Below are 16,759 nucleotides of genomic sequence, written 5' to 3' on the forward strand. Positions count from 1 at the left end.
GTATAAACTTTTAAAAATAATATCAGTTTTATTAAATATTCGAGAACGGACCCAGAGGTTGGATTTATACAGGAGGGTAACACGAAGGGATTTATTTATTTATTTATTTTCTCCTACTGGCTAAACAAACGTCATTCACTTTTTTTCTCTCTTTTTGTAGTTTTCCCTCTTTTTTTTCCTTTTTTGAAATTGGATAGGAACACTGACGGTGCTAAACATAAATATAAATACAGAGACCACAAATACAGCTAAAAATATTCACACAGAAACGGTCACAGTTTGTAAAATGCCATAACGACCCCCAGGATTCTTTAAATACAATTTGCCTGGGCTGGGCATTTGCTGGGGCAGAGGGGCTAGGCAGGGACTGCGGGGAGGCCCTGGGGGTTGGTGTGGGGCCAAGGCGCGCCCTCCTTGGGCCTCCGGCCCTCCCCGGCTGCCAGGCCGGGCCCTGAGGCCCTGGAGCAGAGGCCCCAGGCCCAGGAGCCGGCTCTCTGCACGGGGGGCGGGGGTGGGGGCGTCGAGGGAGTGGGGGAGCCAAGTCCTCCCTTGGAGGGCGATCTGTAGAGTCTGAGTTCAGGGTCCGAGCCCCCAAGGCCTGGACGGGGAAAAGGGCCTGTAGACAAGCCGAGAAGGAGCTAGCAAGGGAGCGAGGAGGAGGAGGCGCGTGGTGAAAGAGAGTTGTGCGGTGAGGGAGGGGGTCCAGAGCTGATTTTCAGGTCCACGTTTGACTCCCTAATTTTGTTTTAGGGAATCAAAACACATCAATTGTGCCAGTGATAAATACAGAGTGTGTGATTAGGGGAGAGTTGGTGGGGAGCGAGGGAGAAAGGGAGAGAGGGGTGGCAGGGACAGTCCTGGTCACTCTTTCTGCTTCTCCTCTTCTGTCTCTTCCCGCTTTTCCTCTTTTCCGCCCAGGCTGTCGGCGGTGGCCCCTCCGCCGCCCCCCGAGAGAGTGGATGTGAGATTAGATTCTTTTTTCCACTTCATCCGGCGGTTCTGGAACCAGATTTTGATCTGTCGCTCGGTCAGGCAAAGCGCATTGGCGATCTCGATGCGCCGGCGCCGCGTTAGGTAGCGATTGAAGTGAAATTCCTTCTCCAGTTCCAGGGTCTGGTACCGCGAGTAGATCTGGCGGCCGCGCCTCCGGTCCGCTCCGTAGCCGACCCCTAAAGATCCGGGCACAAAACACACTAAAAGCAATCAGCAAAGCGTCCTCTGCAGACTGTTTCGCCTAGCAAAGTCCTGACCCTCCCAACCTGGCCAGCAGCTCACAGCCTCCTTAGGGCTCTAGCCTTCTCCCTTTTGCCTTGCCCCACCCCCACTGGGGGTACAGCGAGGACCCCAACTTCATTCAGACCTCCTATAAGGTGGGACCTGTGTGTCCCAAAGAAAGGTATGTGGTGTGGGGGGGGGGGGGCGGGGGGGCGGGGCAAAAGGCAAACAGAAAGCTGCAAGTCTAAAAGCAGATTTTTGAAAAATCCCAGATAATGGGGATGAGGGCCCCCTTTCTCAAGGACTGGGCTCCCCCATCTCCCCAAGCATCCTAGTTCCTTGGAAACTTCTCCCCACTTATCTGCCTCTCCTCTCCCCCTCCCTTCTCCTCAGACTGACTCCACTTTGGGGAGCTCCCCTATCTTCTGCTCCCTCCCCTCATCCCCTGCCCTGTTCCTGCCCCCTCAGCTCGCCTTGGAGCCCTCCAATCCGTCAGGGGCCAAGGGGGCCAGGCCCCTGCAAGCAAGCGAGAGGCGAGCTGAGGGGGCAGAAGAGGGGGCCCTGTCTCGGCGAGGAGACGAGCGTGATTGTTTTTATGGGGCCATAAAAGACTCTCTCCGCCCGTTCTTCTAGGGAAGCCGGTCATAAAGCCAGTTCAGTTTATTTAATTTATATCTCGGAGCTGTAAAACTCACCACTGTGCGAATTCATTCGCTGCATCCAGGGGTAAATCTGGATACTGGCTTTCTGGTCCTGGGGCGCAGTCCTGCCCTGCTCAGAACTAAAATCCTGAGCGATTGAGGTCTGTGTGTTATGTCCTAAGGTGTTTTGTCTGCAGTTTGAGAGCATGTCTTTCTCCTGGTAAAAGGAATTAGATCCATAGTCATACGGCCCCCGGCTGGAACTGAACACGACATTCTCCTGTGGCGAATAAAAGGGAGTCGAGTAGATCCGGTTCTGGGCAACGGCCGCTCCATAGGTCGAGAAATGCCTCACTGGATCATAGGCGGTGGAATTGAGGGCGACGTTGGGGAGGACGTCCTGGCCCCCGGCGAGGTGGCAGGATAAGGAAGGGTTAGTGAAGTAGGAATTCATCCCTTTGCCTTTACCTGGTCGGGCTATGATTTCTTTAATATTTATTTCTGTCTCCAGTTTGTACTCGGAACTAGATGGTTATAGGGACGGCTCCAATCCAGGACAGACAAAATGACAAAGTCAGCTGACCCCCTCCCAGCCAATCGCAAGCCAGATGTCAAGAAGGGGGAAAAAAATCGCTTCTGCTTCTGTTGATTCCCTAGTTGAGACTAAGTGTGTGCTTTGAAAGTAAGACTTGGATTTCTTTTAAATATATATATATATGTAAGGGAACTGGTTTGGTGGTGAAGGAGGGGTGCGTGTCCCTGAGCAGGGCCTTGGGACTCAGGGAAGGAGAGCTGTACTACCAGGAAATCTCTCAGCCCCAGCTAACTTTGCTGTGCTGTGGCCAGAGCCAGGGCTAGAGAAACCCCTGTATTTTCAATCTGGTTTCATGTTTTATATCTGCCCCCTTCTAAAATTACATCCTGATTTCTCCAAGGGAGGAACTCCCTCCCAGCACAGGAGGGGGGTCCCTAGAAATCCTGCAGGAAATCCTGTTTTGACACTCCATGGAGTGAGTCCCATCACTAAACTAGTATTTTTTCACCAATAATTAAAAAAAATCAAAAGTAGAAAGAAATTTCATAAAACCTGTTCCCCTGAGTAAGTAGAGTGTGGCTGAGAGTCTTGAATGTAGTAGGGATGTGGGGAACAACTAGGTCTAAAGGGGCAAGACTTCAGGGTACAGTGGCAGAGCTGGAGTGGGCAAATGGGCCACGCATCTGCTCTCCTTTGCCTCCTGGCTCCCTTCTGCCTCCTCCTCAGGACCCCTCTTTTGGGAAAACTCTTCCAGCATTTTTGCCTAAAAGGGAAAATGTATAAAAATGCAATCGAAAAAGGAGAAAAAGAAGTAAAATGTAGGGAGGTGGCACCGGAGGGGGAGAGACAGAGAGAAAGAGAGAGAGAGAAAGGAAGAACGAAAACTCTGAGAATCTTTCTAGAGACATCAACTCCTGTTTATGTTGGTGAGAATTTATGATTTGGAGCCAGTGAGGGCCGGTGGGGTAATTCACACAGGATCCAGCCAGAAAGAGAAGGCTGGTGGGGCTCTGATGGACAGTTAGCTTCCTGCAGGCTCAAGCCCCTGCCTTGGTCAGAAGCCCCCCTGCCCCCTCCAGACTCAGGGCACCGCCAGTGGAGGCGCCCCTGGACCTGAGCTATAAGGCTTGGAGACTTCAGAAAGGGGTTCTAAGGAGCTCTCACCCAAGTGCCAGTCACCCGTGGTGGGGATGGGCCTCTCAGCAGCCTCAACGCCCATTTTATTCCCCCATCTTGGGGCTAAAAAAAGGGAAGAGACGGTTACGAAAAGGCAGCTGAATCCGAGGCTTGTGAGGGAGCCGCAGTAGGCGAACTGAAACAGCGGAAAGTGTGCAGATGGGGGTTTTCTCCTGATTAGTCCAAACTTAATTTGATATCGTGATATAGGCTGAAAATGCCTTGAGTTGACAAAGAAGGGTGGTGGGGAGTGTGCGGGGAGCAGAGAAAGCTCATATTTCCCCCCCACCATTTTTGGGTGGGTTGGGGGGGGGAAAGCTGGCTATAACAAGAACCCGGATGTCGCCGGATTTTATGATCTTTTCCTTCTGTGTAACAAAGCGGAGTAATCAATGGGTAGCAATAAAGCCATAAACGGGACTATGCTGAGAAAAAACTCGTTTATTCATCTTCTGTAACGTTAAGGTTTCCCTGGAGTGTCGCTAGGGGGGAAAAATAAAGTTTCGAACCCAAAAGCAGACAGTGTGCAGGAGCTGGTGGAGACAGCATGTTAGTTAATACATGAACCTCGTTAGGGGGTTGAAGAGTCTTCCTGCCAGACAATTTGTGTTGGTTTTAGAAAATACAGCCCCAATCCTCCAGAAAGGACAGAAATTTGTCGGTATTTGGAAGGGAAGGGGAAAGACTCCTATAATTATAAAGGTTCCTCCTTCTAGACCACACTTTCTTCTCCCCAAGGAAATGAAGGGGAAAGGGTAGAAGAGGATTTTTAAATTAAGAAAAAAATTTTAGATGAGTTATCTCATTTTTGGGGTGACTTGGCAGGTACACAAACATAGACACCAATGTGAGTTGCTTTTTGCCCTAGAATCCAGCTGTCCTCGAATTCATGGCATGCCTGAGCAGAGGTTTCCAACAGCTGGCTGAGGCTTCAGGCCCCCTGGAGGGCAAGAGGTGGGGGAGAGACAACAAGGCAGGAGTACTCTGGGGACTGAGCTAGGGAACAAGTCAGTGCACCCCTGGACACAAGTAGCCTCTCTCAGAGTTCCCAGCCTCCTTTCTGCCCTAAGGGTAGTGGTGTAACAAGTAGAAGAGGCCAGAAGAGAGAGTAACTCTGTCCCCCCCTCCAATTTCAGAGAGAGATTGCTAGAGGGATAAATCATGTCAGTGATATTTCCTTCAAGATATTAAATTGTTGCAATGTACAACAAATTGAATGATGGAAGATAGGATGTCTTAATGAGGTTTCACTTTCAATGAGTGTTGATTTTCTATGTATTTAAAAATCTCTTTTATGTCTGGGTGGGGGAGGGAAGGACCTTGGAAGAAAGAAGGGGCTTCTGGGGCAGCATGGATTACAGCCCCCAGCAAGGATGCCTAGGTTTCCTTGAGCCCCTCCTCAACCATGTCTGGAGAGGAAAGGGGCCCCAAAGTTGGGGAGATTCTCTATTGGGGCCTAAAGTCGGTGGGCTCAGGGAGGTTGGCGACCTGAGAAGCAGAATGTGAGCCTCAGCCCCAGAAAGTTAAGTGTTTTATGACGTCCCTAAACAGAGGGCAGAGACTGAAAGGTCTCGCCGATTTATAATGAACAGAAACCAGCTGCTGGGTGAAAAAGGCAGAAATGCTGGAAGGGGGAGAGAAGGGGAAACAGAAATACAAATAAATTCCTCCACTGCTTAAAGGCCTTTGGCAAAATTAATTTTCAACACCCCCCCCCCCCAATTACCTTTCATTCCTGAGGAAAGAAGAAGCCCTCTTCTTTCTCTTAGATCTTTAATTATGCAGCTGAAATTTGCTGAAAGGATTCGCTCCAAGGGGGGAGAGCAGGTCAGATGAGCCCGATCTTCCCTACATTGGATTATATTTTCTTTTTCCCATTTCATGTTAATTTTATTTTTTTGGCAAAAGAATGGCGGTCTATAGGGGGAAAGCTGGGACTTAGATTTTTCTAAATATATTTATATTTTCCTGTTAAATTTGTCTGAAAACAATTATGGAAACTCATCAGCAGAAGCAAGAACAGATGTTTTATTAAAACTGCAGTTGTGCTCTGTAAATATGCACAAGTCTTGGGAAGGAGGGGAGAGAACTTGTTCTTTGTTTCTATAAAACGAGCCTAGAGAAATCAGAGAACACTACCCCCAACTCCATCAGGCTTGCAGGTCTCCTTGCTGCTGCTCTGGCCCATTGGCCTCCCAAATCAGGCATTCGGAAGGGGCTTGGTGTCAAGAGCAGATTTTCACTTTCAGAGAAGCTTTAATTAGTGGATTCAAAAACAGAATTCAAAAAACACAGAAAAAGAATACAAGGGAAAAGTTGCCACTTGCTTCTCCAGTCCTCTCCAATGCAAAACACATGCTTTGGATAGCGCTAATTATAGGAGAGAAATTTACTGCCTGCGCCTTGGACCTGAGTGGGGTGCAGTCACTGGCCTGGAGTCCCCAAGGATAAGGGTGGCATTGCAGCCTGGGCACTTGGGGATTTCCCTAGGCAAGTTAAATGCTACCACTCCAGCCTTACTCCCCTTTAGGCCAGGGAAAGGCTGGGGGCCTGTGAGCTCTGAACTGGGGAAAGGGTAGGTGGGACTGGACCCAGCCTGAAGAAGTTCGTGGGCAGGCCTCACCTTGCTGGCCTTTGCTTTCCACTCAGCTCTGGGAAATATATTAATTTCCTGGGGAGGGATATTTGAAATGAGAGGGATGAGATCTGGAATTTTTATTTGGGGACAATATTTTCCAGAGGTCCTCCTTAGTTGTGTTCTCCCTGTCTCCTCTCTCTCCCCAGATCCCCTAACTCTGCGCGGATGTTTGTAACTCACCAACCCTCGCACACAGATACACATACTCCATTCCTGACTGCCGCGCCGCCGCAACTACAGCTCGGTGCCTCCGGAGGCTGCTCGGGGACCCAAGCACTGGAGCCTCAGGACTCAGTGCTCAGCCTCAGCGCCTGGCCTGGGTGCTCAGCTGCCTGGACGCGACCGCAGCTGCCCGACCCTGCCCCCACCATCCCCAAGTCTCACTTTTCTGAGCAAGAGAAGAACGGTTGCCCCGCTGGCCCCTTTTGTGCCACTGGGCGAGGGCTAAAATCCCTCTTACGGAGAAAGCCGAGTTTCAGTAATTGCTCAGCTCCCCTCATAATCACATTATTTGGTTAAGGCTTTGCTGTTCTGGAGCGACTGCTCAGTTGGCCCGATTGGTCTATGATTAGACTTTTTTATTTAGAAATTAAAAAATAAATTCTACTCCAAATGCCTGGTGTTTTGTGTATAAATAAGCTCCTTTGATCTCCATGGAACTCCTAGTCAAAGGATCAGATCGCAAAGAGCCTCCTGGTCTGCCAGAGAACCTGAATGCAGGGAATGCTGTTTGGGAACACCAAAGCATGGCTCACCTAAGGGGCTTCCAGTTTCCCATAGATATGATGGGGGAAGCTGTCTGAGCACATACCTGACCCCCCTACACACACCGCATTCCAAAAAGGTACACTCCTCCTTTCAAAGTTTAGGCATGGAGAGAAGTGAAATTTGACACACCTAACACAGAAATGGATATCATTTGGGGGTGCTAATATTTTGGGGACAGGGCCCGGGGTGACCAGTTGAAGGGAGCTGGGGATCAGCAGGGAGGGGGAAAGGAGGAAGAGGGCAGATGGGGCATGTTAAGCTGCTGAGAACTGCCCCCAAACACCTCCAAGGCCTGCGCTGGTGATTCCTCTTTTGATCTAAGAGGTTGAGAGGCTACCCGAGCTGCTTTTGCTTTATTACAATTAAATGGAGAAGAAAGGTATATGGAGGGGCTCTGCTAACTCATGTCACATTTCCTCTCCTCCCTCTCTCTTTCCAGATTTCTGCCTGACCTTTCCTTACCAGCACTTCACTTATTGCTGCTACCATCAGCAGATACAAACTCTCACATTGGCATTTGTTTGGCTTCTCAATTCACTTCTCTGACTTAAGGTTAAGACGTAAAATAGGTCCCAAACATCTCTACCCCATCACGCTCAGCCCTGAGCCCCCTTCCAGCTGCATCTGGAAAAAATCATTTCTGGCTTTTTGGGGGCTGGTGCCCAAGCCTCCCACCTCTATTCCAAGCAGCTGAGTATTAGCTGAGGAGGGGGCTTGGGGAGAGCCTGGGGACACAGCTCTCTGTGAGCTGGGAATGGGGAGAGAGCTTAGATGCCTAGGGACACTTGAGGGGGGCAAAGCAAGTGGCCCTGCTTGGCCCAGGAGAAAAATTAAAATGCAGAATATCCAGAATATTTTCAGCCCCCAGAATAGGGCCTCAAGAGGATGTCACATGAGGAAGAAGCCGCAATAGGGGGTGTGCTGCTCTGCGCTGGGTCAAAGGATCCCCAGCCTCCTGGCTTCTTCTATACCCCTCCACATGAAGCACTGCTTGGACCCATTTGAGAGGTTCATGAGAATTATAAAACTCAAGAACTCGGTATTATGACATCACAGTGAGTTGTCATATAGAAATTGTAAATGTCCTACCAGTTATACATGGCAGGAGTTTTGTATGTGGGTTCCTGCCCTCCTTTCATGTTTTTTCCTTTCCCCATCTTTCTCCCCCTGGTCTAACCTCTCCTGCTTGAAAATAAAATGTTGTTATGTTCTGGAACAATACGCCAACAATAAAACAGCATCCTCATTTCCCTATAAATAATTTTATCCTTTATTGTTTGCAGATCTGAAAGAACCATTTAATCTGTGCTGGCAAAAAGAGAGAGAGAGAGAGACTGGGAGGGGAAATTAATTTCAGAAATGAGATTATTACTTACTTCAATGATACTCTTTTAAATTTAATAGCTAGGAGCAAAATTAAAGGCCAAAAGCCAACTATCTGACTCTACACCTGGCAGGATTGGAGACATATATGATCTTTAGCAAAGGGGCAATTTAATTTTGTAGGATTTGCTTAAATTCACTGCAATTTTGGGGGGCTGAGGAGAGGGAGTGTGGGAGGAGAATGACATGCTATATCTAGCTTTATGAATCCACCAACATTACCCTGATTTAAAATCCAACAACCTGTGTCTCAGGGAAACTCCTGCAGAAAGGAGTGGGGTAGTGGGGGACTGGGTTGATGGGGGTGGGCTCAACTTTCTCAATGAGTGTGGCCCCCTTAACCAAGTGGTCACCAGGGGAAGGAAGAAAAGCCTAGGCAAGGGAAGGGCTGCTCAGAAGTCTCTCCACCACAGGGACACCCAGAGGTTTATGGTGTCCCCATAATTCCCCTGACCCTATAAACAGCTGCCCTGTTTTAAGACTATTTCTGCTTCCTCCCCTCCGAAAGGGAGAATGCAGGAGCTTGTGAGGGCAGGAGGGGGTTGCTGGAAAGGGGAGGGAGTTCGGGGATAGCGCTGCACTTTGTTCTCCTGGGCGAGTTCTCTGGTTTGGCGGGTTTCTGACGCAGGGTGGCAGCAGACAAAACAAGTAAACAACTCACAGACACAATAAACAGGAGCGGCTGCGGCGCCGTGGCAGAGGCCGTGGGCTGGGCGAGGGGCACAATCCTGGGGTAATGTCACCCCAGTGCCTGGGGTGACCAAGGCCCAGAAAGCCTAAGGCTGCCCTCCTTGAAGGGCGGGAGGAAGGTGGAAGAAAGCTGCACACCTCTTGGTGCAGCCTGTCTGGACAAGAGTCTTGGGAGGAACCCGATCACCTAGAGAGAGTAGCGGAAAACCCCTCCAGCCCCGCTCTGGTCCCTGCTTTCTTTTATGGGGTTTTCCACTGACATTGATATTTCCCCTCTGCTCTGTCTTTTTGTGTCTCTGGAAGGGAAAAAGGCTGGGAAAGGAGGCCCATCAATTCTCAGCCTTGGTAGCCCATACTCAGTGCTCCAGGCCACAGGCGGCGGGTCCAACGTCCTCTCCCGTGCTGCCTGGACCAGCCGTCTCCCTGACCAGGTCTTGTCCTGGCTCAGATAGCGACGAGGATTAAAAAGCTGTTCATCCAGTAACCAGATCTGGGTATTTGGGGGACCTTAGAGAACTCCCAATCTGCCGCCACGGATGCAGGCAAATCGGGATGGGGCGGGGTGAGCGGCCGGCTGGGGCAAGTAGGGGGAGAAACAGATATTCACTGCATCCCTACCCCTTTTGGCTTGACTTTTCCACAAGCTTCTCCAAGCACCCTGGCCAGCAGCTGCCCCAGATCACTGTCCAGAGGCCACCTTATTAACCACTCTGATCCCTTCATCGCTCCAGTGAGGCTTCCAGCGCCAGGGCCCTGACTACTCAGAATTGCTTGCAGCCCCACCATGCCCGTGAAAAGAATCCCGCAGAACTCAATTTCAAGACAACTGGTCTCCCTTGTAAAATAATTTCTAAGTTGGGAGAGTTTGCCAGGAGGTGTGGAGAGAAAGCAGAAGGGATTTAGTATTTCCCCAGTCCAGCTGCTTGGGCAACAAAAGCAATAAGGTCTGAGAAAGTCTTTATGGCATCCATTGGTTACTGGAACCCGCATACTCCGATTCCAGTGAGCACATATTTCCAGCAGAGCATGCACAGAGGGCCTGCTCAGTGCACCCGGTGCCTCCATGAGCCCACTCTCATCTAGTGAGGACTAACAAAATTTTGCATGCACATAAAATGGTGTTCCAGCGAATATAGGCATGGTAATATACAATTAACCACCAAGGAAATATGAGTCTGTATATATTCATGCATAAGCCTGAGTCTGTATATTTAAGCCTGTATATAATAAATATATAACACTCCCAAGCCTGGTTTCAGAACACAGCCAACCCAACAAGGTCGCCTTCTCCAAACAAGGTCGCATTCTGTCGGGATCACAACTGTCAGACCAGGGAGAGAAAGGGTTTGCTCTGCCCAATTCTCCTTAGCTAGGAACCAGCACATGAAATACAGCGGATGGCAGGGCTGACAAAGCCCCCTATAAGGGGGGCAGGCAAGCCTAAGGGTGCCCAAAGAGTGGGCTCAGAGGGGGAGGCTCCAAGGAATGTTGCCAGGCCCTGACCCACAGATTCAGTGTCTCTGCCCCGGGTGTGCAGAGTCCTTGAGCCAGATTCTATTCTCAGCCACCCTGGCTATTATTAGATAATCACAGAAGGGCTCTCCTGCAGGAAGGACCACGTCAGCAGGGAATATGGCCTGCAAGGAGGCTGAGAGTTGCCACTGGTGGGTCCTCTTATGCTTCTGTTTGAATGCCAGAGAGGGAGAGAAAGAAGGAGAAGGGAAAGAAAATCGAAAGTAACTGGGAAGCAGAGAGTTGGTGTTGGAGTCCGCTGGGGTCCAGTTTATCCCCTGGCCAGAGTGGAAAATGAAAACAGAGCGCCGGTCGCTGCTGCTATGCCTTCTCTGCTTGCCTCTGTCTTGTAAGGATGGGTCTAGGGGTGAAGGGCATAGGATAGGGGTGGGGGAGCTGCAGGGCTGTAGCCAGGAAGGGACAGAAAATCAATTAAAATATTATATAAAGACACCTCAGGATGGTGCTGTTAAGCGGCCAACCTCGAACTCTAGCACCTCCAAATCTCGCTGTGGGTACACTCAGTGAGGTCGTTCTAGGATTAAGAGAAATATCTCAGCCTCGCCCAGGCCCGCCCCTCGGGTGGGAGTGGGCCCTTCTAATATTCTAGGTGAATCTCCACTGGCCTGAATGGCCTTCTCTGGAAAAGGTTTTCTTTCGGGGACGGACAAAGGACACTTGTGTTCCCCCCCATTAGCGGCCATCCACAGGGGCGGGGGCGGACAAAATGCAGGCGAAAGAGAGAAATAGAGGCCTCACCGGTCGGCGATTCCCACATTACTCCAGGAGAAAGGCTCCCTTTTTCGGGCCTCTCGGGCCCCTCCTGTGTCCCACCGCACTCCCTTTGCCCTTTTCAGGTCCCACGGACTCCGGGTTCCGGCCTGCCGCAGGCTGGATCCGCGGGGCATCAGCCACTGGGCCGTGCCTGAGCGGCGGGAGAGCGCGCGGCAGCCTGAGCAGGCGGCGGGCTGGGCCCATTTGGGGAGAGCCAAGCACTTTTCTCGATCGTAAACAAGGAACGCGAAATTAGCCCCTCGTCAGACGCCTCTGCCGACACACAAGTCCTACTGGGGGTGGGGGGGTGGGGGAGGGGGAGAGAAAATGCCATTTCTTCCCGCGGGAGAATACCTCAGAGGCCTTTATGTTGGCTGCGAAAGGGGAATTTTGCGGGGGCAGAAAAGGAAGGGAAGGGGGTTGTGGGGGGAGGGGAGATAAAATTCACCGTCAGCTCTAGCCCAAACGGTTTGATCTGAATGCAAACTGTATTTTTAAAAATTTGATAAAACAAGTTTCTTCCCCCATCCCCGCCCCCCCACAGGCGACGGGTCAGGGTTTAAACAGGAAATCGTGGAGCGATCCCCTCCCCCACTGGGACTTGGCGCAGAATCCCAGTCGCGCCTCTGGGAGAGGGTGGGGGTAGGTGGGGTGTCTTGGCTTAGATTGAAGGTAAGTCTGGCCCCCAGGTTCTCTCGGACCTCGTCTGGAATATGTTCCCCCACGCCTCCGGGTGTGTCTGCCTGGGTGTGTAGGCGTTTGCGTGTGCGTCGCCGTTTATAAACAGAAATTCACACTTATGGGGCCGCCTCGGAGCCTCGGACCCAGGCCGGGGAGCAGGGCGGGGTCATATATCAAACTGCAACACATTCAGGGCCACGTACATTTGGAAGAAATTAAGCCACTGTGTTATGAAACCATATGCGTCGGGTTAAGACTATACAACAAGCCATTAGCACCAATTATTAGAGAGATCCCGAGTGCCCAGGACCCTCCCGCCGCCCCAGGCTGACGCCTCTACCCCATAAGCCAGCAGTCCCCGGAATCCTCACTGCCTCCACAGCACCTAGGAGACTCTGCCAGGAGGACTGGGCCTGTCCCCGCCCAGCCTAGGGCCTTCCCCATTCCCACCTCCCCCCCAGGCGAGGCAGGTCCTAGCCCAGAGCAGCCATGCGTGGCGAGCGGGCATCCCGGTCCAGTGGGCATCCCGGCTGGGATGGCCGCGGTTGGGGGTGAGGGGCGCTGGACCCGGGAAGGGAAAGCCGGTAGGCCTCTTTTCTCTGAGCACAAGATGGCTTTTGAGTACAGCATCCCCCACCCCCACCCTACAACCTCCACCCTCCACCCAACGCAGGGCACCTCCCACCCTTCCATCCGCCCGAGTGGGGGCGGGAGCAGGGGGTGGGCAGACGCTCTCTTCTCGGCTGACGCGCAACAGCCACCAGCCTCCCCCCTAATTGCCAATTAACAGGCCCCGCCGGCCGCCTAGCTGCGCCCGCTTCCTGCTTGGCGGCCCGGCCCTGGGCCCACACTGCGCATGTGTGAGCTCTAGCAGTCGCGCTCTCTGGGAGGGAGGGGGCTGCCAGACAGGGAGGGGAAGCTGGAAAGTTTGTTTGGGGGTTGGGGGGCTAACTTTGCTTAGGGGGCAATGGGCACAGCCTCTAAGTTCTCTCTCCTGCCTGGAGCTTGAGCTTCCAGTTCCGCTCCGACCCAGTTCCATTAGCCAAGAGACCGAAGATCTATAATAAGCAGGTACTGACACAGTGGGCAGCAGAGAGCTGGCGCCCTAGACCGCCGGCTTGAGCCCCACAGGTGCTGTTCCCTTGCCTCCCCACCCCCAACTTGGCACACAGTGACATCAGGACAACACAATCGCCCCACTACCAGTTACCGGTATTCCAGTTTAACCCCGTTTCTCTCCCCCCGCCAATTTTCCTCCCCATAATTAACTACGCGCCCACCCTCTCGCCAGCCCCCTCTTCTCCCTAACCAAGACAAGCCGCTGCTGTCCTTATCTTGAAACCGCCATCCAGCTACGGACCATTAGTTACATATTTGAACCAATAAGGAAACACTTACCGAGCGCTGCTGTCACTCTCCCTCTCTCCCTCTCTGCCTCTCTCTCTCCCACTCTGTCTTTCTCGTCTTCCCTCAGTCTGTGCCGCTGCCGAGCCTGTCTCAGCTCCACACACACACACATATACTTTATATAAATTCAAAAATAAAAATAATTATAATCATCCAAAAGCCAAACAAAATTAAGGAGAGTTGCAAGAAGGGGGCAGGAGGAAGAGCCTGAGAGAGAGGAGGGGCGGAGGCATCTGCAGCTCCCTAGCTCAACTCCTGCTCCTGCATTCCTCCTGCCCCTTGGGGGCCAGAGGGTCGGGAAGGAAGAGAGAGATGCCCTCAACTTCTGTCTCTCACCTCCCATCCCCACCCTCCCCAGCTGCCCGCAGCTTCGGCAACTCCACCTGGGAGGAAAAAAAATTAAATGGGGGAAAAATAATTATTAATCAGATTAATTTTTTAAAAATACTGCTAATGAAGGGAGCGCCCAGGGCAGGTTTCCCTGGCAATGGTTAGGCTCTTACAGGGAGGACTGTTCTGCGGAGCGCTCGGAACGGACAAACCACAATAAAAAGTTCACGTTCATGGATGGAATCCACATGACTTCTTGTGGCCAATCCAACTTGTGAGTCGATCGTAAACTTTTATTACTCAGCTGTAAATTTTCTGCAAACAACCGGGAATGCGATGCATTTGTGTAGCGTGTGCAAATGGGCGCCGCGGTCGCCATGTTTACCCAATTCTCTCATAGAGGGAGCATCCCCGGACCCCCACCCCACCCCTACCCCCACCCACCGCCCACTCCCCACGGGCCAGGCTGCTGCAGGCGAGCGCAGAAAGAGCTGAGGGCGGACGCCCAGGCGAAAGAAAGCTTCAAGCACTGAGGGTCGGTTGCCTCTCCTGGCTTGCCGAGTTTTAAATATTGTCCTTAATAAATGGGGGCATTAAGGTTGGATCAGGGGGAATTCAAAGCTTTGCAAAGATTTGTGGCCTTGAGGCAGCGATGGCTGGTGAATTGCAGGGATTGAAAGGGTGCCTCCCTACCCCTACCTTTTTTTTTTTTTTTTTTTTTTTTTTTTAGTAAGAGAACAACATCCCCTCTATGCCGTACCCCTGAAAGCTCCTACTCCACCCTAGACAGGAACAGTAGTCGAAGACCATGGCAGCCACCCAACCAAACCTGACCTGGAGTGGTCTGAAGAACCCAGGGGACTAGACCTACCCTGGGCAATCCTGCAGTGCAGCAGGAGAGGTGAGAATTGGGGTCAACTTCTAGGACCCTCAAAACGACCCACATCCCCGGGATCCCTTTCTTAGAGAGAATGACATTTTCCCCCAAGACCACCCCTAGTTTCCCTTCCCAGTTCAAATGGTGGCTTATTTGAAATCTTTTTACAATTAAAAATAAAATTAAAGCCCAAGATCTTGGTCTCTACTTCCTTTTTGCGGGGAGGGGTGCAAGGCAGCAAGCCTTTTCGATCGTGTCAGATTGCCCATACCCACCTGCCTTTCTCAGAACAATTTCCTGATTCAATGTCTGGGCAGCTGGGATGTACTACCGAGGCCTGAAAAAATAACCTTTTACTGCCCTGAATTTCACCTTCTGTGCTAAAATTTCGAGCAGTCTGTTCTTCCAGACCCCTAATTTTGAAGGTGAGTCCAGAATAAATTCCCCCATAGAGACTATTTGCCGGGGGAGGGGTTGCAGGCAGGTCACTCTTCCCACGGGCTCGAGATTTGAAGGCCGGCAGCTCTCCACTTGGTCCCGCATCAAGCTGGCATGGGAATCTCAATGGCTGGGTGCCTCAACCCTGACCAAGAGGGGATACCTCATGCCTTCCCCAGACTTCCTCCATAGTAAGCAAAGCAGTTCCCTAGGCCGGATGCAGGGACCTCGTTTCTTTTCACAAACCCACCCATAAATTTTATAACAGGTAGTTAAAAATTACGACAAGGAAGCGCTGGCCCAGCTTTTCACAATGGGCCGCGGGGAGAATGGGACGGCGCTGCGGGCAGCTCACCGGAAATTTTACTTCTAGACTGTGGCACAACCTGTCCTGAATTCTCCCTAATTGGGACGGGGTAACTTTCCCAGCCAGCAGGCAGTCATTAGGGCATCTTATCTGGGGAAGATAAGACTGGGGAGACCAAACCACTCGCCTATCCAAGGGTCCCTCAAGGAGCCCTTCAGGACGCTCACTACCTCTCTCACCCACCCCCACATCTCTTGCAGGTCCACACCTTCCTTGGCTGATGCAATGAGGGAGTGGGGAGGAAAAAAAATTTAATCCAGAGAAACGAATTTGCCCCCCAACTTAATAGCTGCATTATTCCAGCTCTACGGTTGAGATTAGAATAATAAATTCAAGGAGCAATGAGCGAGATGCTTCAACTCAGCATTTTGAAAGATACTATTTTTCACAAATCACAAATGGCTTTCGGAAGCCACTTTGATTGGCTAATAAAAAAGTAAAGAATGGGAGAGAAAGTCCTATCTGCAGCAGCCGAATGGTCCCCATTCCGGTAATGGGACGGCGGGAGCATTTGGGAGGACGCGATTCTAAAGAGAGCGCATCCCGCTCACAATTACGTTCCCCCATAAAACGGGTTTTTACCTCCATTTCTTTCCAAACGAGAAAACAGAGGCGGTGGGCAGGAGGGGTGGGGGAGCGGGTACTGCATGAGGGGGTGGCTGGGGCTCCCTCGGCTTAGCCCTCTCCATGACTGGCATCTCGAGTAAAGCCGGGCGCCAGACGCACCCCGCCCTCCGACGCGCCGGGCTTGGGGCCACGGACATTGCTGAACAGGACAAGGGATAAATGGGACATTTGGTGTGGGGAAAAGGCGGCGAGGCCCTTCGGAGCCATTTAATGCTGGGTTCATTCCGCTAGGCTACTGGGCCAGATATTTTTATTAATAGCAATCATAATTCCACGTTTAAAAACGAAACGGGACCTCAGCCATCCCTCGGAGTATGGAGGACACGCCTGTGGGAAGGCCTGAGGTCTGAGCGAAACGGCCTCTTTTCTGGCCTCCCTGGTGGGTAGCCGGTGTCTCCCACTGAGAACAGGTTACCTGGCTGGTGCCGCTGCTCACAGCAGGGACCCCAGGTTAGAGCAGATTTCCCGGAGCTCCTGCTCAAAGCTGCCCCAGCTGCCTGCAGCCTGTGCTTGCAATTCACAGCCTTTCTCGGGCTGCAGGAGTCCCCTGTGAAGGAAGCCCGACTCAATTCTCTACTCAGGCCAGATTTTCAGGCCCGGTTTGCGTGGGGGCCAGTGACTGGGACCTGGGTGAAATTCCACAAAACAAGAGTTGGCCTGGGCCTAGGTCTGGGAAAATCATTGACCAGGAGCTAGACAG

General features: G+C 51.7%; 2 protein-coding genes across 9 annotated transcripts in view; both read right to left on the reverse strand.

The window, feature by feature from the left end:
* The window catches only part of HOXC4 (homeobox C4), a 61,063-nt gene that overhangs the window by 25,165 nt on the left and 19,139 nt on the right, over positions 1-16,759 (reverse strand). For 4 of the 6 annotated variants that reach the window (XM_063693938.1, XM_063693936.1, XM_063693935.1 and 1 more), the window contains exon 1: positions 11,318-11,456. The exons of 1 other annotated variant lie outside the window; for it this stretch is intronic. The gene's annotated coding sequence lies outside the window, so the exon portion shown is untranslated. Of the gene's footprint in view, positions 1-11,317; positions 11,457-13,411; positions 13,434-16,759 lie in introns of those variants that run through there. One more of the 6 variants, XM_063693939.1, reaches the window with a different exon arrangement.
* HOXC6 (homeobox C6) lies at positions 4-13,535 on the reverse strand. 3 transcript variants are annotated; one of them, XM_063693941.1, is made up of 3 exons: positions 13,412-13,535; positions 1,911-2,073; positions 4-1,169 (listed from the first exon to the last, which is right to left on the reverse strand). In XM_063693941.1, exons 2-3 carry the CDS (start codon positions 2,062-2,064, stop codon positions 862-864), a joined length of 462 nt encoding a protein of 153 aa, XP_063550011.1. In that variant the 5' UTR covers positions 2,065-2,073; positions 13,412-13,535; the 3' UTR covers positions 4-861. The 3 variants fall into 3 exon arrangements, with proteins under 3 accessions (XP_063550011.1, XP_063550012.1, XP_004053305.1); XM_063693942.1 differs by lacking the exon at positions 13,412-13,535 and adding an exon at positions 11,318-11,458 and having other exon boundaries at positions 1,911-2,256; XM_004053257.5 differs by lacking the exon at positions 13,412-13,535 and having other exon boundaries at positions 1,911-11,320.

Source organism: Gorilla gorilla, chromosome 10 (assembly GCF_029281585.2).
Source record: "Gorilla gorilla gorilla isolate KB3781 chromosome 10, NHGRI_mGorGor1-v2.1_pri, whole genome shotgun sequence".
Classification (NCBI taxonomy): Eukaryota; Metazoa; Chordata; class Mammalia; order Primates; family Hominidae; genus Gorilla; species Gorilla gorilla.

What these genes read in the sequence shown, in the direction of transcription:
- HOXC6 (XM_004053257.5), bottom strand. Translation starts at nt 2,310, where the DNA reads ATGAATTCCTACTTCACTAACCCTTCCTTATCCTGCCACCTCGCCGGG. An exon ending in GCGAATGAATTCGCACAGTG is followed by an intron (nt 1,170 to 1,910) that starts GTGAGTTTTACA and finishes CCGGATCTTTAG; the next exon opens with GGGTCGGCTACGGAGCGGAC.